This window comes from Leucoraja erinacea, chromosome 2 (assembly GCF_028641065.1).
Source record: "Leucoraja erinacea ecotype New England chromosome 2, Leri_hhj_1, whole genome shotgun sequence".
NCBI classification, from domain to species: domain Eukaryota; kingdom Metazoa; phylum Chordata; class Chondrichthyes; order Rajiformes; family Rajidae; genus Leucoraja; species Leucoraja erinaceus.
In genome coordinates, this window is record NC_073378.1 from 52,534,682 (window position 1) to 52,556,769 (window position 22,088).

At 45.0% G+C, this 22,088-nt stretch overlaps 1 protein-coding gene across 2 annotated transcripts in view; it reads right to left on the bottom strand.

Annotated features, from left to right (window-relative positions):
• The window catches only part of egfra (epidermal growth factor receptor a (erythroblastic leukemia viral (v-erb-b) oncogene homolog, avian)), a 256,774-nt gene that overhangs the window by 37,142 nt on the left and 197,544 nt on the right, over window positions 1-22,088 (bottom strand). For both annotated transcript variants that reach the window (XM_055656891.1, XM_055656882.1), the window contains exons 15-19: window positions 19,917-20,074; window positions 19,231-19,272; window positions 16,541-16,682; window positions 15,496-15,618; window positions 2,351-2,449 (exon numbers count right to left, since the gene is read on the bottom strand). In XM_055656891.1, coding sequence (XP_055512866.1) covers window positions 2,351-2,449; window positions 15,496-15,618; window positions 16,541-16,682; window positions 19,231-19,272; window positions 19,917-20,074 — 564 coding nt within the window. The remainder of the gene's footprint in view (window positions 1-2,350; window positions 2,450-15,495; window positions 15,619-16,540; window positions 16,683-19,230; window positions 19,273-19,916; window positions 20,075-22,088) is intronic.

Below are 22,088 nucleotides of genomic sequence, written 5' to 3' on the forward strand. Positions count from 1 at the left end.
TGCAATAAATGCAAACGTGAGATATTGCCAATTTTCAGGTAGTCATAGTGGTATGGTGGTGGGTTTTACGCTCCTGGTCAACACCCATAATTGCAGGATTTAGGGTTGTTAAGGTGCTGTTAAGGTACACATACCATTCGGTAAGGAAATGCAGGCAATGACTGCTGTTTTCAGTAGTTAGGAATTGCATGGAAGATTGCTCACCAGAAAATTAAAATTTTAAACATGTATGAAATTCATCGAAATGCATTGTAAAAATTTAGACAAGGAACTAAAATATTAACTCACACTCTTTCCTAACAAATGCTCCATTTTACCACAATATGTCATGGAAAAGTTAAATGCTTTAGGCTTTCTTTAAATCAATAGATTTTCTAAAGCATTTCAAGCGCATAAACTTTGATTAATACGCCATTAAACTCTAATTACCACCTTCAATTAATCTTTTGTGTATTTTTCTGAGAGCCTCCTGAAACACTGCTTTCAGGCCATCATTCTTTGTTCATTTTTGCTTATCCTGCAATCTCTCACAAGTGCACAATGACCTTGCTGAATTATGTCTTGCATTCCCAGTTGTTCTCTTGGGATTTGCTCTGTGGTAATGAATTTTTGGAAAAGCCATTGTCAGGAATATGAAGATTATTAGAATGGGTCTGTCTCATGGTAATCTATTTCTCTACATTGAAATGAATATTAATAACTGCATGGAGCCTTGAACTAGTCATCTCAGATATATTGCTCCTTCTGTTGGGTAGTGATCTTGCAACATTTACCTTAAGCAGCACTGAAATCCTTGTACTTTTTGAAATGTCAGTATTGATCTCATGCAGTAATAGAATTATAATTTCTTGTATGAGAACATCTGAACATGATTCCCCCTCTGCTACTCAACATCTTTTGTAGCCATTATTATAAAAAAATAGTTTTTCATACTTTAGAAAATTTGACTCTGAACCTAGTAACACATTTTCAAATATTAAAAAAAAACACACAAGCACAACATAACAAAAGTTGAAAAATCAAATTAAGTAAATTAAATCTGCTGTGTAAAAAATAACTATTTGGCATGTTCATTAAAATAATTAATATTACTACACCACAACAAAATATAAAAGGAGCCCTGTCTTTCCACCTCTTTTGCTGAACTGCTGCTCTCCCTTTTACTGGAGGGCAAACAAAGTGAATGTCTGAAGATAGACACAAAATGCTGGAGTAACTCAGCGGGACAGGCAGCATCTCTGGAGAGATGGGATGGGTGACTCTTCGGGTCGAGACCCTTCTTTAGACTGAGAATCGGGGGAGGGGGAGATACAGAGATAAGGAAGTGTAAGGTGTGAGAAGGAGCCATCAAAGGGGTTGGAGTTCAAGGAAAATGTAGAATAGATCATTGTTAGCTAGGAGAAGGTAACCATCAAGCAAACAGAGATAAAATGTAAGCAGGGACAGTCAGACTGGTAGGAGAACTGGGAAGGGAGAGGGGTGGAGAGAGAGGGAAAGCAAGGGTTACTTGAAGTTAGAGAAATCAGGGAGATTGGCAGGGGGATGGGTTCTCATACAGGACAGAGGCACGTGAGAGGTTAGAAGTTGGTAAGGAGGGTGGTGAGGAAAAGATTAATGAACAGAATAGGCAAGTGAAAGGTGGAGAGCGAGGAAGGAGGATTGGTTTAAACTGCACATATTTTAATGCAAGGGGCTTGACTGGTAAGGCGGATCAGCTTAGGGCATGGATAGGTACGACCAACTGGGACATTGTAGCCATTACTGAAACCTGGTTAAGGAAGGGGCAGCACTGGCAGCTTACAGGAGCTTCAGGAGAGACAGGGGTAAGGGATGAAGAGGGATTGTTGTTTAAGGAGGAAGTCACGGCAGTGGTCAGAGATGACATTACAAATGGTTTGTCTCGTGAGGCTATGTGGGTGGAGCTGAGGAACAAGAAAGGAATGGTCACCTTGTTGGGGGTGTACTACAGACCCCCAAATAGTCAATGGGAATTAGAAGAACAAATATGCCAGGAGATTGCAGACAGCTGCAGGTCAAATAAGGTTGTTGTAGCAGGGGATTTTAACTTTCCCAATATTGACTTGAAAAAATCTTAGTGTGAAGGGTTTAAATGGGGTGCAATTCCTCAAAAGTGTTCAGGAGAGTTTTCTCAAGTAGTGTGTGGAGGCTTGCACATGTGAGAGGGCAATGCTGGATCTAGTATTGGGAAATTGGGAAGGGCAAATGACTGAAGTGTTTGTTGAGGAGCCTTTTGGGACCAGTAACCACAGTTCGATTAGGTTTAAGATATTTATGGATAGGGACAGAGAGGGCCCATGTGTTAAGACAAACAATCACAATCATAGCTTACGTCAAGGATTTCTTTATTAGCCTTCGGTGAGGTTGCTTCTCTCAACACTTTGATAGCAATGGGGATTTTGACATTTTCCCCCTCTGGATTCCATAAGCCCTGTAGAGATAATGACATTTAAATTAAAAGAAAATCTCACTCATTCTGACATTATGATTGAAATTGTCAAATTACAAAATTAAAATGTGTTTACTTATTTTATTGGTCACATAGATTTAGGTAAAATAGTCACCAAAGAAAATCAGTCAAGTATACTTCATAAAACTGCAAAACAGCACTGGGGATAAATATGCATATTTCGTACAAATGATTTGGCCGAAAAAAATATTTGCATAGAACAAGCATAGGAATAACGACCAAGATGTATTTTACCCATTGTAAATATAGCTCTGTACTCTTAGTTTACTGCCTCTCGGGATAAAATGATATATATGTTATTATAGTAAATTAGTCAAAGTCTCAAGCACCACAGTGTACTGTGATATTAAATGAAAGTTGCCATAATATTTCTGGCTTGAAGACAAAGTAATAATTTGTGGCATGTCACTCCTGAACTTATCCACAAATATAGCAATTGAATTGGATGCACACCAACAGCGATTGAATCAGATTTGATTTTGACCACTTCCATTTGGTCATGCTGATAAAAAATTTGGAATATAAATGGACAGTCAATCAGAGTTAGACAACAGGGAAACAGGCCCATTGGCACAACTAGTCCATGCCAATCAAGATCCCTGTAGCGGCAGATTATTATATCGTTCAAGAGATCACTGTTATCTCTCTAGCCACTCTGGAGAAAGCATAGCATTAGGAGTATGTTGTTTCGATACGCATGTAAGTTTTCACGTCCTTCAGGTCAAAGCTTCTCGAAAGATAAATCTTCATAACACAGTCTTTGATTAATAGTTTCTTTATTGGTGAAGAAAAACAGTAAGATATTCATCCAACCTTTCACTCGTACATTTTAAACTTTGTCAAACTTCAGTTTATCATTTAGAAATGTTAGAAAACGTTCATGGTTAAAAGGTTATATCTTCAGCCATGGTCCTTCAAACTAAACTAACTCCTAACAGCCTTTGCGCAAGCGAACCCAGCAGCAAACACGCCACCTACTACGTAATAAATCCCACCCACATAACTACGGGCAGACTAAAATTTAAAGGCAAATGCCATAATTAATGACACACAAAATAAAGCCAATTGGCCACTACAATCCCTACTAACGCTAATTCAATGTTCTTGCATTTGGTCGATATCCCTCTAAATCATTCCTATCCATGTATATGTCTAAATATATTTTAAATATTGTAATTGTACCCGCTTCTACCACTTCCTCTGGCTGTTTGCCCCAATGAAACACCATTGTGGGAAAACTTGCACCTTGGGTCCCTGTTAAATCCTTCTCTCACCTTAAACCTATGCCCTCTCATTTTAAATTGCCTCACCATGGAAAAATGACTATGACCATCCATCCTATCTATGCCTCTCATGACTTAATTAATCTCTACAAGGTCAACTTTCAGCCTCCATCACTCCAGGGGAAACAGACCAGTCCATCCAGTCTCCCATTTGTAATTCAATCCAATCCCGGCAACATCGTTGTGAATCATTTCTGTACCCTTTCTAGTTTTATCACATTCTTCCTATAGCACGGTGACCAGAAAAGCATACAATCCTTCAAGTCTCACCAACAAACAAACTGCCAGAGGAACTCAGCGGGTCAGATACCATCTGTGGAGGAAAAGGATAGATGATGTTTTGGAAGGTACACAAAATTGCTGGAGAAACTCAGCGGGTGCAGCAGCATCTATGGAGCGAAGGAAATAGTTGACGTTTCGGGCCGAAACCCTTCTTCAGACTGATGGGGGGTGGGGGGGAGAAGGAAGGAAAAAGGGAGGAGGAGGAGCCCGAGGGCGGGGGGATGGGAGGAGACAACTCGAGGGTTAAGGAAGGGGAGGAGACAGCAAGGGCTAGCAAAATTGGGAGAATTCAATGATGATGTTTTGGGTTGGGTCCCTTTTCAGGCAGATGGAGTAGAGGGAAGAAAGTCGGAACAGAGAGGTTGGTGGTGGGAAAACCCTGGCAAGTTATAGGTGAATGCAACTGAGGAAGGGGGTGAGGGGGTGGTGTGATTGGCGAATATGTGGGGTTAGCGACAAAGACTGGAGGTGAAAAAGAGACAAAAGAGTGTAAGATAGGGAAAGAAGAAGAGGTGTGAAAGTCAGGATGGTAGCAGATGGTACAAGAAAGATGAATTAAATTCCATCTGACATTCCTTTGGCCACATTCCCAGTTGATCTTGACCCGCTATGAACCTTACAGAACCACCTTCACTATCTACTATATCACTAAATTTGGTATAATTTGCAAACGTACTAATCACGCCACCTGCAGTTTCATCCAAATCATTAATGTGACAATCAACAGCGAACACCGCATTGATCCAGTGGCACACCAATAGTTGTAAGCCTCCAATCTGAATAACAACCCTCTACTACCACCATCTGATTCCTTCCATCAAGCTAACATTGTATACAAAAAGATAACTCACTTTGGATCCCATGTGATCTAACCTTACAGACCATCCTTGTGAAAAAAATACGTACGAGTATAAAAAAAAAACAGAGGTGCAGAATTCATTTATTTAATCGGGGGAAGGTTTCCAAATTCTGATATTCAAAGGAACAAGGGTGCCCATGTACACATCACCAAAAGCTAACATGAAGGTTCAGCAGGCACTTAAAGCAGCAAATAGTACGTCAGTCATTATTATGAGAGGGTGGAGGTTAAATCAAGCAATTATTCAGCAAACCTGCCATCAATAAACAATACTCCAGATTACAGTCTCACCTGGCCCCATGTAAACATAATAAAAATACAATTACATGGGGCCAGGTGAGACTGTAATCTGGAGTATTGTTTAACATTTTAGTCACCCTCCAAAAAGACATATTTACTGTATGAGAATTTATCATGTTGGATCCAGTGGTGGCAGGTTTGCTGAATAGTCAGGGATTATGGAGTCAGAGGGGATCACAGATCATAGATTGAATGACAAGGTCTTCTTTTCCCAAGGAATTTGGTTATCTTTAAAACATACAGAATTCTTAAGAGGGTTTGGCAGGGGAAATATGAGGAGGATGTTCCCTCTGGCTAAAGAGAGCAGAATCAAACGTTGCAGTCTCAAAATAAATCAGACCATTTTGACATGAGATTAGGAGACATTTCTTCGCCCAAAGGGCCATGAACTCATGGCATTTTCTCCTAGAGGACTAAATTGGCTTAGTTGCCGAGTTCATTTAAAATAGATGTAGATTGCTTTCTGTGAATTTAAGGAATCAAGAAATATGTAGACAGGCCTGAAAAATGACAATTGGTCATCTGATCAGTCATGGGCTTATTGAAAGGTGCAGCTGGTTTGAGGTACCAAATGCTCTTTATCAACATGCCTTTCAACCGATAAAATGTCTGTTCATTTAGGTTCAATTTCCTTCTATCAAAATTACAAATGAAGTAGGCAAAAAAAAAGTCATTTGGTATTGCTAAAAGATGCAAACAATGATGGTCACACATCCAAAGGAACTTCACCAACAATACCCAACAGAAATTCAGGCACAGAGGCAAGCAGGCCTCAAAGAATATTTTATCAATATGTTTAAATGGAATAAACATTTTGTTAGGGCTTACTGTGTGCATTCCAATGGAAAATGATACATGCAACAAGGTTAATCTGATAGATTGCCGCTGTAAATGTATTACTAGCTTCCACATTATATCAAATCAGATCTTAACAGCCTTGAGGTTTCATTTTACAAACTAATTATGGGATTTGAAAAAAAAAAATTGAAATCTGGTCACATCATAGTAACGCAGACCACCTAACTTTAATTGTAACAAAGACTATCTCACGTTATCCAATGTGATGCACGCTCAGGGCCTTCCCACAAACTTGCTACAACATGCAAAGAGTTGGTGTGATTTCAGAAAGTTTGCCTCACTACTCCATCAAAAATGCAAAGAACATCCTGCTATCAATCCTAATATTTTCTTTCATTATTTATTTGAATCAGTGCTTCTTTGCCCTTATTCAGGTAAATTACTAAATATCCTGGATCAGTTTTCAATGTCATAACCATCTCCTCCTGATTCTCTTATTCTGGTCTTTGATCTCCCTTGATCCAGCTATTTTCACTCCATTTGTCCTTCACGAGTGCCAGATTGAAATGAGTTCCATCGCTCCCTACATCATTTTTTTGGGAACAGCCCCATCCAAGACTGCAAAATATTGCAGGGAGTTGTGGATATACCTAGCCCAGACCATCACACTCCCTTCCATCAACTCCATCTACACAAGCTTGTCCTTGATTATGCAAGGCCACCAGCATCACACCAGTTTAATGTGTGCCCCGCGCTGTCGAAGACTTGTAATTTCTGCAAAAAGCTGAATCATTTCTCTGCCGCTTGCAGCTCCCGTGGGAAACCTGTAACTGGCCCCAGGAGAATGCTCCACAAATGCGAAGCTCACTCTTATCTTTCTTTGCAGCAACAACCATGGTGGAGACCCACCGGGTGGGATCACTCACCTCCTTGAGGATGCCCACGGCCACCATGTGGCGCAGAGTCGACTCCACCTTGTCCTTCATGGCAAAGGAGACGCGGTGTGGAGGGCGGACCACAGGCTCAACAGCCGGGTCGACAACGATCCTGTAACTTAAGGGCAGCCGGCCCAGCTCGTCATTGAAACGATTGGGGTACTCACACAGGGGGTCCAGAAGGGTCCGCACCTGGTGGATATCGCGGTGAAAGGAGACCAAACCGAGGTCCTGGCACGCACGGGCGCCCAACAGCGTGGTGTTCTCAGTGTCCAGCAGATAAAAAGTGAGGGGCCAAGCGGCCTTCAAAACCTTGCAGATAAGGGTTGCCTTCCCGACTGGTACGAGCACTCCTCCCCCGTAGGCATGTAGACGGGAGTTGCCGGGAGTGACCTTCTCCCCAGACCTTATCTTTTTGAAGAGGCTCACTGACATAACATTGGCGACCGCCCCACTGTCGACCTTTGCTGGAAAGGTCACCCCATTCACAGTAACGCGCACTGAAGGATCCGTTATCAGTGCAGGTGCACCCAACAGTGAAAAAATGCTTGAATCATAATGGGAAGAGCTGGTATCAGAATCAGGGATTTTTCATTGAATTGAACTGAATTATTTCTCTAATTTATAATTTCAAAGACAGTTTAAAAAAAAAAAAATTGCTGTCTTTATTGACAGCTTAGATCGGAGTGTGTGTGTGTGTGTGTGTGTGGTTAGTGTGTGTGTGTGTGTGGTTAGTGTGTGTGCCCAGCTTCTGACCTCACAATGCCTTTGCACCTGGCCCAACTGCCTCCTGGCCCAGCCCAACCCCGCCCTCCCACCTGCTTCCTGCCCCCGTCCGGCCCGGCCCCCAGCCTGCCAGGTCATCTCTCTCTCTCCCCTCTCCCTCTCTCTCTCTCCCTCCCCCCCCCCCTCTCTCTCCCTCTCTCTCTACCCCCCTCTCTCTCTCTCTCTCCCCCTCCCTCTCTCTCTCCCCTCATCCTTTCTCCAAACCCCCTGCCCTCCCCACCCTCCCTCCCCTAAACCCTCTTCCCCTTTCCCCTCCACCCCTCCCCCTACCGCCTTTCTTCCACCCTCCCTCCCCTCCGTTCATCCCCACCTCTCCCCCTCCCTTCCCCCCCCTCTCCCCTTCCCTTCCCCCTCTCCCCCCCCCCTCTCTCTCCTCCCATCTCTCTCACCGCTCCTCCCCCACCCTCCCCCCTCACCCACCCTCCCTCTCCTCCTCCCCTCCACCCCCCTCTCCCTCTGTCTCTTGCCCATCTGTCTCTGCCCCTTTCTCTCTCTGCCCTCACTCTCTACCCCCCTCCCTCTCTAGACGCGCCAAGGGGGGTAGTTAGCGTGTGTGCGGGGGGGTAGTTAGTGTGTGTGACGCCGCATGTCGCCCCCCCCCCGAGCCCCTCTCCCGCAACCACATGTTGGGGTAACAAACCCAACGGGTCTGCGCTTGGTCTAGTATCTATTAAAACTGTGTGTGTGTGTGTGTGTGTGTGTCATATTGCATGTGAAACGTATCTCCTCGAAAATCAGATGCCAAAACGGGAAAATGTTTACATATTTCAGTAGAGATTTTCTTTGCGAGATTAGAAATCCACTCCTCTGTACCAGTGGGTACATTATCTTCCTGGCTTTTTTAATTAAAATTGTTGACCAATCTGACCTTTTTTTAAATCTGACCACTGCCCAGCTGCTGATGTTACAATAACAGTGGCATTTTTACATCTTCTGGTAGAAATTTTCCGTATAATTTCAAAAATCCAATTATCTATGAATTTGTTCAATTATTTCCCGAGATATTTACTAAAATCTATAACCAAACTATGCCTTTGCACCTGGCCCAACTGCCTCCAGGCCCCACCCGGCTCCACCCCCACAGCCTGGCTGCTGGCAATAATGCCTTTGCACCTGGTCCCGCCCGACCCTGTCCCCCCAGCCTGCCAGGTTGTAGATGTAGACTAGTGCATGTGCCTTTAACACAGTGACCTCACCACTACTAACCACTCCTCATATCACCAGTATAATTGTAACCTCCCCACCTCCAGATCTCTCTCTAGCTCCGGTGACAGACCACGGACAGCTAGGGCAGGAATGTGTATGAATAGTAATGTGTGTATTTGATAATAAAATAGTAGTGAAGACTTAGTGCGTTTTGACTCGTCTTGTTTCATAGCGCCTTGCGCCTGCTGTTTTAACGGGTTTTATTTCTTTTATCGCCCAGTTCCCTACCCTCGAGTGTTTCTCTCCCGTGCCCCTACCATGGCCAACTCTTGTCGCAAGGCTGATATGCTGGTCTTCGACTCCGACATTGCCCATCGGTAGGCTGTCTTCCGACGCGATTTTGAGCACTACATTACCATTGCCCATCCTGATGCCACCCCTGTAACGCAGTCGCACCTGCTCCTAAACTTGGCTGGCCCGGAGGCCCTGGAACGATCGGAGTCATTTGAATATGGCGATGATGAGGATGCTCGGGACCCGGCATGTCTTTTGGCGAAGTTCACCGGTCTGTGCGACTCCCACCAACTGCATCCTAGAGCACTTTAAGTTCTTCACCAGGTGGCAGAACCCCAGTGAGCACATTGACACCTACATTGCCGCGCTACGGCATCTGGCACGGCGTTGCCGCCTGGACGCGCTGACCCCCGATCAAATGACCCGGGATGTCTTGGTGTTTGGTCTACAGGACGAGAAACTGCGGGCTGAACTTCTAAGGAAGCCTGATCTGACTTTGAACGAGGCTCTGCATGCCTCTCGCATGGCCGCGGCTGTAGCCTCCGTGCAGCCTGCAGCCCAGGACGTTAACGTTGCCGTTGTTTCTTGACGCCAGTGGGCAGATGGCCCGCAGCGCCAGCATGGTTCCCCCGCCCTCTCGGGTGGCAGCCCGCGTCGTTGCTCCAACTGCAACTTTGCATCACACCAGTTTAACGTTTGCCCCGCGCTGGGGAAGACTTGTAATTTCTAAAAAAGCTGAATTATTTCTCTGCCGCTTGCCGCTCCCGTGGGAAACCTGTAACTGGCCCCAGGAGAATGCTACACAACCTTGGGGAGACTGATAACGCACTCAGTTCACAGTTCCAGTCGGACGAACTCCCTGATTCTGATACCAGCTCTTCCCATGATGATTCAAGCATTTTTTCACTGTTGGGTGCACCTGCACTGATAACGGATCCTTCAGTGCGTGTTACTGTGAATGGGGTGACCTTCCCAGCAAAGGTCGACAGTGGGGCGGTCGCCAATGTTATGTCAGTGAGCCTCTTCAAAAAGATAGGGTCTGGGGAGAAGGTCACTCCCGGCAACTCCCGTCTACATGCCTACGGGGGAGGAGTGCTCGTACCAGTCGGGAAAGCAACTCTTATCTGCAAGGTTTTGAAGGCCGCTCGGCCCCTCACTTTTTGGTCTCGGTTTGGTCTCCTTTCACCGCGATATCCACCAGGTGCGGACACTCCTGGACCCCCTGTGTGAGTACCCCGATCGTTTCAACGACGAGCTGGGCCGGCTGCCCTGTAGTTACAGGATCGTTGTCGACCCGGCTGTCGAGCCTGTGGTCCGCCCTCCACACCGCGTCTCCTTTGCCATGGAGGACAAGGTGGAGTCGACTCTGCGCCACATGGTGGCCGTGGGCATCCTCAAGGAGGTGAGTGATCCCACCCGGTGGGTCTCCACCATGATTGTTGCTGCAAAGAAGGATAAGAGTGAGCTTCGCATTTGTATAAACCCCAAGGACGCTGCACAGGTTGGTCCGGCCACTGTCTTCTCAGTCCTCGATGCCAAAAGCTCTTTCTGGCAGATACCGCTGGATGAACGTTCCTCATACCTGACCACCTTCAGCACACCCTTCGGCAGGTTCCGTTTCCTTCGCATGCCATTCGGAATAAATTCTGCCAGCGAAGTCTTCCAGCGCACCATGGAACAGCTGTTTGCTGGTCTGCTGTGTGCTATCATAGTCGATGACATTCTGGTATATGGGAAGGACGTCGCTGAGCACGACCTCCACCTCCGCCAAGTCCTGGACAGGGCTCGTGAGATCAACCTTAAGCTCAACCCTAAGAAGTGCCGTTTCCGCGTCCCGCGAATGATGCTGCAGCTCCAGCGCTTCACGTTTCGAGTCGTGTACCGCAAGGGCAAGGACCTGTTCGTGGCCCACACGCTGTCCCGCGCACCGCTGATGTCCACTGCCCGACACCCGTACGAATCACCTGACCTGATGGTGTTAGACATTAATATTGTGCCTTCCCAGCAGATGCAGTCCCTGGTCCAGCACACTGCCAAAGATCCTGCCCTGCAGCAGCTTACCGACGTCATCCGGCGTGGTTGGCCCGACCGTCCCTCATCCTTGCCGGCCGGTGCCGTGCCCTACTTCCTGGTCCAGGATGAGCTTGTGCTGCACGACGGAGTGGTGGTGAAGGGCCACAAGGTTGTGGTGCCTGCGGCGCTGCGGGACCACTACTTTCACACCGCCCACAGCGGCCATCCCGGGGCCGAGGCCACCCTGTCCCAGGCCCAGAGCCAGTTCTATTGGCCCGGCATGGCCCCGGACATCCGGGAGAGGGTCTCCGCCTGCTCCACCTGCAATAGCCTCTCTCCCCATCAGCAACGGCAGCCGCTTCTGCAACAGCCTGCCCTCGATCTGCCATGGATGGCGGTCGCCACTGACATCTTCGAGTGGCGTGGCAAGCACTTCCTGGTCCTTGTGGATTCCTACTCCAGCTGGTTCGAGGTGGACCAGCTGACCTCCCTAACATCTGCTGCTGTCATTGGGAAGCTGCGCCGACACTTCGCAACCTTTGGCTCCCCTGCGAGTTTGCAGTCGGACAACGGTGGCCAGTTTTCCAGTGCGGAGTTCCGCGATTTCGCTGCCACCTGGAACTTTCGTCACTTCACCAGCAGCCCCGAGTACCCGCAAAGCAACGGCCTTGCTGAGCATGCCATCCGCAGAGTGCCAAGGAACTGCTGGAGCACTGCAGACTTTCCCGGTCGGACTTTTACCTGTCCCTCCTCAACATCTCCCGTGACCCTGCCCTGGGCTCGCCTGCTCAGCGGCTCATGTCCCGCATCACGCGCCCTCCGATTCCTGTGTCCCAGCGGTCCCTGGTGCCTTCTGTCCTCCGCCCTGAGTCCGTCGGGGAGCGCATTGCCCAAAAACAGGACATCCAAAAATGCTCCCACGACAAGTCCTGCCGCCCCCTTCTGCGTCTGTTCCCTGGTCAGGTCGTCCGGATGCAGTCCCCGTCCGGCCACTACCGTCTGGCGGTTGTCGTCGGCTCAGCCGGCTCGCCGCGGTCTTACCTCGTCAACCACGAGGGTACCATCTATCGCCGGTCCCGCCAGCATTTGCGGCTGGTCAATGAGCCCGCTCCGCCTCCTGCTGCCCCTTTCGCCCCCCCGATTTCTTCCTCTCTGCCTGCCGCTCCTTGCATGCCCCTAACTCTGCCCTCTCAGCTCTGTGTGCCCCACTCCCCTACTGCCAGTCCGCCCTCGCCTGTTCGCGTGCCCGGCCCTGTGCCAGCTTCCCCTCCCCGATCTCCGCACCTTCCCTCTCCTGCCCGTTCTCCGGCTCAGCCGCCTGCTCCTGCTCCTGCTGTTTCTGCGGAGGATGGGGAGGGCGGGTTGCGTACCCGCTCCGGGAGGTTGCTCAAGCCGCCTGTATGTTACAGGGAATTTGTTTAACTATTGCCTGACTATGTGTGTGGTGATCTGCTTGTAGCGTATGAGTCGTGGTCGCCCTGTCACTGCTGTACTGCTTTGTTTCCAAGGGGAAGGATGTAGACTAGTGCATGTGCCTTTAACACAGTGACCTCATCACTACTAACCACTCCCCATATCACCAGTATAATTGTAACCTCCCCACCTCCAGATCTCTCTCTAGCTCCAGTGACAGACCACGGACAGTTAGGGCAGCAATGTGTATGAATAGTAATGTGTGTATTTGATAATAAAATAGTAGTGAAGACTTAGTGCGTTTTGACTCGTCTTTACAGTAGATTCCATTGTTTTTCATTGAAATGAATTTAATTATTTGTCACTTAACATCACTAATTCTTAACATTAACTTTTAATTTCAGACAGTTTTTTAAAAATAAATCTGCTGTCTTCATTGACAACTTAGATTGGAGTGTGTGTGTGTGACGGAGGGGGGGGGTGGGGGAGGAGGAGTGAGAGAAATGGGAGGAAAGAGAGAGGGGAGGAGAGAAAGGGAGAGAGGGGGCTGAGATGGGGAAGGGGGGAGGGGATGGGGAGGGGGGGGTGGTTAGTGTGTGTGTGTGTGTGATGCGGCAGGCTGCTCTCCTGAATTCCATAGAGCTGCGACAGCTTTCGTGCATGAGATGCACACGCTTCATTTCCAGAACATTCTGAACGCGTGACGCATGGCTGCATTTCGCTCTCTCTCTCTCCCCTATCTCTCTCTCTCTCTCCCTCTCTCTCATCTCTCTCTCTCCGTTACCTCTGCCTCCCCCCTCTCCCTCCTCCCTCTGTCTCTTGCCTTTCTGTCTGCCCCTTTCTCTCTGTCTCTCCCCATTCTCTCTGCCCTCTCTCCCCCCCCCCCCCCCTAGACACGCCTGCGAGTTGGGGGCCATGCGTCAGGGGGTAGGGCGATTATGGGGTAAAAGGAGCAGGTTAATAATATTAATATCAAGGGGAGTAGTTAGCGTGTGTGCTGGGGGGGGGGGGGTTAGTTAGTGTGTGTGTCGCCACATGCCGCCCCGCCCTCCTCCCCCACAACCACACCTTGGGGGAACAGACCCAACGGGTCTGCACTTGGTCTAGTAACTATTAAAACTCTGATCTAGGATGTATGTGAGTGTGTGTGAGTGTGTAATCATACTGCTAAAAAATAGACACTCCAACGGTAAAATGTTTACATATTCCGATAGAGATGTATGCCGTGGTCAAAAATTGCCTTATCTGAAAATTTAATGCATTATTTCTCGACTTATTGATGAAAATGTTCACAAATGTGCAGAAACTTGGAAAACAATAACTATTTGTCCCCTGTGCTTACAGCTGTGACATCACAATGGGATTGTAGCTCTGCTCGTAACATTTTTGCTATCCAAGTAAACTCGCCCTGGCAAGTGCAAATACATTTTTTTTAAGTTACAGTACACTGCGTTATACTAGCTAGCAAGTGCAAATGCATTTTTTTTAGTTTAAAAATGAGGAGGGTGCGTAAGGCGAAATGAGCAGCCCCTGCGCAGTTGTCCGCTATGGGTGAGAGGTGGAATATTGCGTTGGGGAACTGGCTGCGTTGGGTGACCAGGCCTCCCGTGGGGGTTATGGGTGAGTGGTAGAATATTGCGTTGGGGAACAGGTTGTGTTGGGGGACCAGGCCTCCCATGTGACAGGGACCCAACGGGTCCCACTTGGTCTAGTAACTATTAAAATTAAAGTTAAAATAAGAAAATAAAAGACTACTCAAAAATAACATTAAAACATAAATAACAAAGCAAATAGTCCACGTGCACTCACTGACTGAAGGGCTTGTTTCTGTGCTATTGTCCACGACTCTACAAGAAGTGTATTTAAAGGAATGAGTCTACTACTTCTTTTGTCCCATATATCTTTAGCATACAACCGAACCGTACTGAAATTAGCTGGGTCATAGATCTTGCATCAGATCAGACCTCACGTAAGATCCGGGGGGGGGGGGGGGGGGGGGTGCAATTCCCTTGTGTAATGTTGGAGGCAAATAGAATTGGCCATCCAAATCTCTCCGAGGCCTAACCTTCAATGTCTGACTGCCTATGAATAAAAATCTGGCAGCCATACCAACTTAAGGAGCTGAACACTAGTGTTCGGCATGATCTAGCTGGTCTGTTCCCCCCCCCCCATGATGCTGTCTGACTGATTGACTATTTCCAGCACTCTCTTCTTTTACTTCAGTTTGCAATACTCAAAGTATTTTGCTTTTGATTTCTATTGTCTTGCTCTGTGTGCAACATCTCTAATTCTCCTGTTTAAATTAAAATCCAGTTTCCCTTCCACCCACAAAATGGGTTGCCTTAGTCAAAGGTCTTTGATGTTATCCTGCAAGACTCAAGTTCTTGGATATCAAACATGGGGCACAAAAAGACTATCAAACAAGTGAAAATTCTGCTGACGCAAGTAACTGCAGATACTGATTTCCTAAAAAAGACACAAAGTGCCGGAGTAAGTTCAGCGGGTCAGACAGTATCCGTGGAGAACATGGATAAGAGAAATTTTGGGTTGCTTATCTATGTCTGAAAAAGGGTCCTAATCCAATAAGTTGCCTATCCATGTTCTCCAGAGATACTATGTGACCTACTGAATTACTCCAGCAATTTGCTATCCTGCCATCTCTTTCCATTCCAACCAGAACCACTTTCCCAAAGAGCAATTATAAATCATTGGAGACACAAGGAACTATAGATGCTGGAATCGTGAGCCTAGTATGAAGATTAATAACACATGTTCAATTACTCTGCTACTCCAACCCACAATAAAAGTTAACAATGCTTCACAGCAGACACAATGTTTGAATCCATCTACCAACATCAACTATTTCTAATGTTGTACTTTGCCTTAGAGACAGCTTACCTCGTACACTGTGCCAAATGCTCCAGAGCCAAGCACTTTAGTTTTCTTGAATTCTGTCTCTTTAAGGATCCTCAGATGGGCCTGATTTGGAGCAGCTCCACTGGGTGTTAGAGGCTCAACCAGCTGTGAGAAGCACAAAATCACATATTTTTTTTAACATAATGTCACCTATTAAATTTATTTTACAAACCACAGTGGCGGTGGGGGAAATAAAGGCAAGGACAGCTAAATATACAAAATCTGCAATCTAGCTTGTGAGAGAGCATACAGCACCCTCAAGTTAGCTTGTGAGAGAGCATACAGCACCCTCAGGTTTGCTTGTGGATAATGTATCTGTGTTTTTCCTCAAGTTCCTATGAAATGGGACTTGCAATTCCATGAAGTAACAGTCACACTGTGACATTTTAGTCAGAGTATCCCTAAGCCATGCCATGTGTTTTTTCATCTCTCAGGGTGATCACAAGTAGCAAGAAAAGCAGTTCTCTTTTAATCAAAATCCAGCAATGGACTACTGCAGAAACATAAACAATTTTTACCGGGCCTGATTGACATCTCTAAAAAGCAAATTAAAATTTCACAGCTTGCCAAGGTAGAGTTTGCTCTCTAGTTGGATAACCCTGCACCCTGCAAAGACTCTGAAAGCTGATCTTGTGATGAAAGATATTTCCAACCATGGAACCATAAATTAAGATCCTAGGATGTAGAGAGGTGTTTATTTCCCTTCAGTTCTTGTCCCTATTGAACATCTTTCTCATCTAAATCGTGGAGTGTTAGCTCCAAGGGAGCTCACACTATTCCAATTTTATACGAGATTTGTCTGATTGATGAAACTTTAAACAAGCTTTTACTTTCAAATTGGTGAGAAATTATTGTTTTTGTGTGTGTGTGTGTGTGTGTGTGTGTGTGTGTGTGTGTGTGTGTGTGTGTGTGTGTGTGTGTGTGTGTGTGTGTGTGTGTGTGTGTGTGTGTGTGTGTGTGTGTGTGTGTGTGTGTGTGTGTGTGTGTGTGTGTGTGTGTTGAAAATACAATCTCCTGCATTGGTCACCTCTCGTTCCTGCAGTAAACGTCGCAAAGTCCGCTTCCTTCTGACGTGCCTTCTCCGCAGGCACACTCCAATCAACAGAGCCACCATGACCAGACCAAGCAGGCCCCCAACCACTCCTGCAGCAATGGAGGGAATGCTGGAACTAGAGGAGGAGGAAAACGTGCATGAGAAACATTTGGCATCAGAATCCTCGATCATTAGGCGCTCTTGCTTCACCATAAATGATTTAATTGAGCAAATATTGCAACAAATTTTAATAGTCCTATTTTTAAGCGGCTCAGTTTGTGCAGCTGGATATGCATTTATTGCAATTTATATGGTAGTATGTTTCAACTTTGACATTTGTTTGCATTATATACATGGTACTACATTATTTATTTAAAATAAAGTTAACTAAAGTGAGTCTTTGAGCAAAAAACAAGCTTCAGGAGGTACTCAGTGGGCCAGGCAAATATCTGTGGAGGAAAATGGACAAAATGTCAGGTCCCGATGCAAAATGTTGTCAATCCATTTCCCTCCACAGATGCTGCTCGGCCCACTGAGTTCCTCTGACAATTTGTCTATTACTCAAGAGTCCAACATCAGCAGTCTCTTGTGCCTCCATTTCAAGTCTTTGACACGGGCATAATTTGTGATGGTCTTATTCATGTTACATTTCTGAATCTTTCTGGAATCAAAATTAATTTATTAATTATCAACTGAATATCTACAAGCCAGTTAAATGACTACCCTTTCATTAATAAGCAGCATTGATAAATACATAGAGAAAGAAATAGATATTCATAAATAGGTGGTTGGTCCCTTCCACCCCCATGACAAATTTACAATCAATAATTTTCAAAATTCCATCTAGTGTTAAGGGAAGATTTACGGCAAAGTTTTTTTTAATGGCAGCTGGGCAGTAATTGAAGTGATAATGCAGCATGAATTTCTTATTCTGTCAAACTACTCTGGCAGCTGTTTTGTTTGCCTTTGTTGGGTGTTCGCATCCATTATCATCTGGCACCCTACTGTTTGAATTCAGCAAACCCTGATCTCCTACCTTCCTGCCCAATTACGAGCTGCCAGGTATTTCCCCCATCGTCTGGATTATAATCTCCAAAATAAACTTTTATTTGTTCTTGTGCCAACTTATTTATACCACCATAGTCCTGATTTATTTCACTCTGGATAGACCCAATTTCTAACTGCATCTGCTCTAGATTATGGACACATGGAGTTGATGCATCTCCAGTCAAAGAATTTATTTACGTCACTCCTTTCTCAATTTAATATGCAGGTGCTTGCTGCGCAACAAAATAAATTAATTGACAAAAATCAGCCACAGAAGGATCAATTTTGCCTGCTACAGGGGAGAGAGGAGTACCCTTCATTTCAAGGGCTTGGCCCACACACATTCCCTGAAGGGACAGAAACCTTCATTTTTTAAGTTATATTGTCTTGCATGGGAAGGTAGGCGCTCCCGCCCCCATGAGGGCAGATGGGGCTCATCAGCCTTAGAAGGCAGTCCATCTAGGAGAGGGAAAACTCGGATTTAAAACCTCCACTGCCTTGTGGATATATCCAGTCATGATAAAGGCTCCTGGAGTAAACCTCAAGACCGTCCGCCCCCACTTCCACGATTGCACTACCACTCAGTTACCCTAGCGGCAATTCATGCTGGCCAATTAACCTATCAGCCCTCACATCTATGGGACGCAAGAGGAAACTGAAACATCTGGGGTTCATTCACATGGTCACGGGGAGATTGAGCATACTCCACGAGGATAGCAGAGTTCAGGCATCAACCTGGATCGTTAGAACTGTGAGTAGGCTTCTCTACTCAGTGGGCCATTGTGCTGGCATACCCAACCATGGGATCTTTCAAACAATGGATTCCAGACATGTAGGTGCAGGTGCTGCAACGCTCATCCACAAACATAGGTGACGCCACATGGAAACCCTCCCTCTCTTAACATCTCCCAGCTTCGTTAGCTATATTTAAGAGGGAGTTAGATGTGACCCTTGTGGCTAATGGGATCAGGGGTATGGAGTGAAGGCAGGTACAGAATATTGAGTTGGATGATCAGCCATGATCATATTGAATGGCGGTGCAGGCTCGAAGGGCCGAATTGCCTACTCCTGCACCTATTTTCTATGTTTCAGTTGGAACCCGGAGCTGAAAACTCAGATGTCAGGAACACATCCTGAGGCAAAAGGTTGAGTGACACAAAGTTCACTTTGAATTCCTGAAGACAGTTTGCAGAACTTTTGTATGAACCATTACTACAGATCTCCAGCATCTGCAATATTTTCATTTCCAACAAACACTTTTACTTTGTTGGTACAGTCCGTTTTTATGTTATTTCAATTGTAATGGAGTGCATTTTGATTTTTTTTCACAGCTGTAATTTCTACATGGTGAAATCAAAATGTTTAAAAATGGCCTTTAATAAAATCTGACAATGTGCACTCTAACGACGTGTGATTTTTTTTCTATTACAAATCTCAAATTGTGGAGTACAGAGGCAAATAAATAAATGATGGGCCTTTGTCCTAAACGTTATGGAGGGCACTGTAACTGTTAACACAAAGAAGTGGAAAATTTAAATGGAGGTCAGATTTTTTTAATTGCAAATTCGTAAAATGCAAATCATTAAGGATGATCAGGAAATTCAAATAATATAAATGAAACAATAGATTTGTTTTACCCAACATAATGTTCACAATCTTGAAGCTCTGGTCCCTTACATCTAGGATGCAATAGAAATAAAAGATCCAATTAATGGAAAATATCTCACATAATACTACAATTTATAACATTCAATTCTCTTTTGTCCTTGGTATGATGAGTAAGATCAACATCTAGACCAATTATTTTTCCAACAAGGCTGCACAAGATCCTGGGAATGAGGAAAAGCAATTGATTCATAAAGCCTAATGTGGAATACACACCTTTGTGTTGTACATAAAATGTTAAAAGTATTTCTGAGTGTTAGAAAATAACCTGTCACATCATGTATTTTTTTTAGAAAAAATGACAGCTGGCATGAATTAATTCACAATACAGCAACTTCATATAGCTTAGACCAAACTGTGCTTTTCAGACATGAAAAGCACAGTGCTTTTGAATATTCTGCCAACTAATCAACGATGGACCATAATTATGTTCTGTCACTCATCTGCCTGGCTGGGGAATAGAGTAAGCTCTCTTGGATGTTCTATGCAGAGGCCCATGACCATTTGCAGGCTATGTTCCAATCAGGATGAGATATCCAGAGAAGTGAACTATTGAGTCAATAGTTCACTTCTAGATTTTCTTTCACATACCACTACATGATGGAACTTACACAAAACAATTTACACTATTATGTAGAGCTGATTAATCATTACTTACCCCTGAGTACAGTTTGGGTGACATAGCTGACAGAGCTTATTCTCATCGGAGTATTTCCAGATGAGGGTATTATTTTCTCCGGAGATTCCAGAGGGACAACTTTTCACACAGTGCAGGCCATCTTTAAAATTAGCACATTCAGTACAGTTTCTGTTGCCCTGGGTAATAAAATTAATAAATTAATTCAAATACAGGAGGGGTGTATTGCCCAAGTAATTCATAGATCACCAATAAAAGATAAACTACACACAACTATCTGGACGGTGTTGCAATGGTAGAGTTGCTGCCTTACAGCGCTTGCAGCGGTGGAGACCCATGTTCGTTCCCGACTACGGGGCTGCTGAATGGAGTTTGTACATTCTCCCCGTGACTGCATGGGTTTTCTCCGAGATCTTCAGTTTCCTCCCACACTCCAAAGACATACAAGTTTGTAGGTCAATTGGCTTGGTAGAAATGTAAATTGTCCCGTGTGTGTATAGTGTTAATGTACTGGTCGGTGTCGACTCGGTGCTCCGAAGGGCCTGTTTCCACACTGTATCTCTAAACTAAAACTAAACTAAATCTAGCAGATTAACTGTGAGCTATAGAGCAGCAAACACCATCTTTCTCATTTTAAATCAAGATCTAATTTTGTCTGGTGTATCATTAAATCTCTGAAGCTGAAACATAAAATTATCCCGTACATATTTAATATAGAGATCAGTTATAATTTTGCTAAATCTTATTCAACCATCTCTACTTCCTCACAGCCCAGGTACAATACCAGGAACTAAAACCTCAGACTGGATTCCCACCTCAATTGATTCTGAAGATGGGTTTCAGCCCGAAACGTTGCCTATCTCCTTTGCTCCATAGATGCTGCTGCACCCGCTGAGTTTCTCCAGCATTTTTGTGTACCTTCAATTGAATTTCAGTTTGTTGCATTGTGCACACATTTATTTTTTTTTTTAAATCATCCCATCCTTTGGTTTGTTGCTGCCACTCATTTGACAGAGAGAAAACAAAACAGGCTGTGGCACAGCATTAAAACAAGGCCCAAATCCCGATACCAAAATAAATTATGTTTGGAACCACCAATAAGGAGTTACAAAAGGCAACAAACTAAATGTGTTCAACATTATTACCAAAGCCCAGCGAAAATCACTTTGGTTATTAAGCTGTTGAACTGTGCTGTGGTATTAAAGAACACATCCTGATTTTTTTCCAGAAATTAGTTTCCTAATATGATTGAACACAGCTGCGAGTGAACTGAGTCCAGCAGAGAGACACATCATGAAAACAGAATTCGTTACGTAGTAGTTTTGGGTCTCCTTCCTTAGCTAATCCTCTCTCCTGAGGGAAATTAACACGCCCCTTATATAAGGCAACCATCCTGCAGTAACTATGCATTCATTTCCTAACATTTATAGTTGCAATAAATTTAACTCCAGTACAGGCATCTTGTTTCACAATGTTCACAAATACTGTAAACTAGAAACTCATCGCTGTAATTCTTTCCAGGGACAGGATTTTCCATTTTTGTTGCCAGTCTAGTCTCGTTGAACAATGACAATATATGCTTAAAATGCCTTTCATAGCGACAGTCAATCATAAAGCATGGAAATAGGCCCTTCTGCCTATATGCCGACTACGATTCTGCATAATGCGTCTCACCTGCATGCATTTGGCCGATATCCCTCTGTACCGTTGCTATCCATGTACCTTCCAAATGTCTTTTAAATGTTATTATATTAACTGCCTCAACCTCTCTCTTCATCCCTCCCCCTTCCTAGTCTCTGACCAGTATGACTGTCCCCTAGATTAAACCTTATCTCTGGATGCTTCGTTGTCACCTTCTCCTCGTTAACAATGATCTATTCTACATTTTCTTTGAACTTCATCCCCCTTGATGTCTTGTTCTCACACTTTACACTTCCTTATCTCTGTGTCTCCCTCTCCCCTGATTCTCAGTCTGAAGAAGGGTCTCAACCCAAAACATCATCCATTCCTTCTATTCAGAGATGCCGCATGTTCTGCTGGGTTACTCCAGCATTTTGTGTCTATCTCCTGAGGCTACACCTATGGTGTATGTGACCAATAAATAACCTTTGAACCATATACCCATCATGCTCTGTCTGAAGAAGTTACCCTTCTGGTTCCTATTAAATTTGTCTGTTCTCACCTTGAACTTCT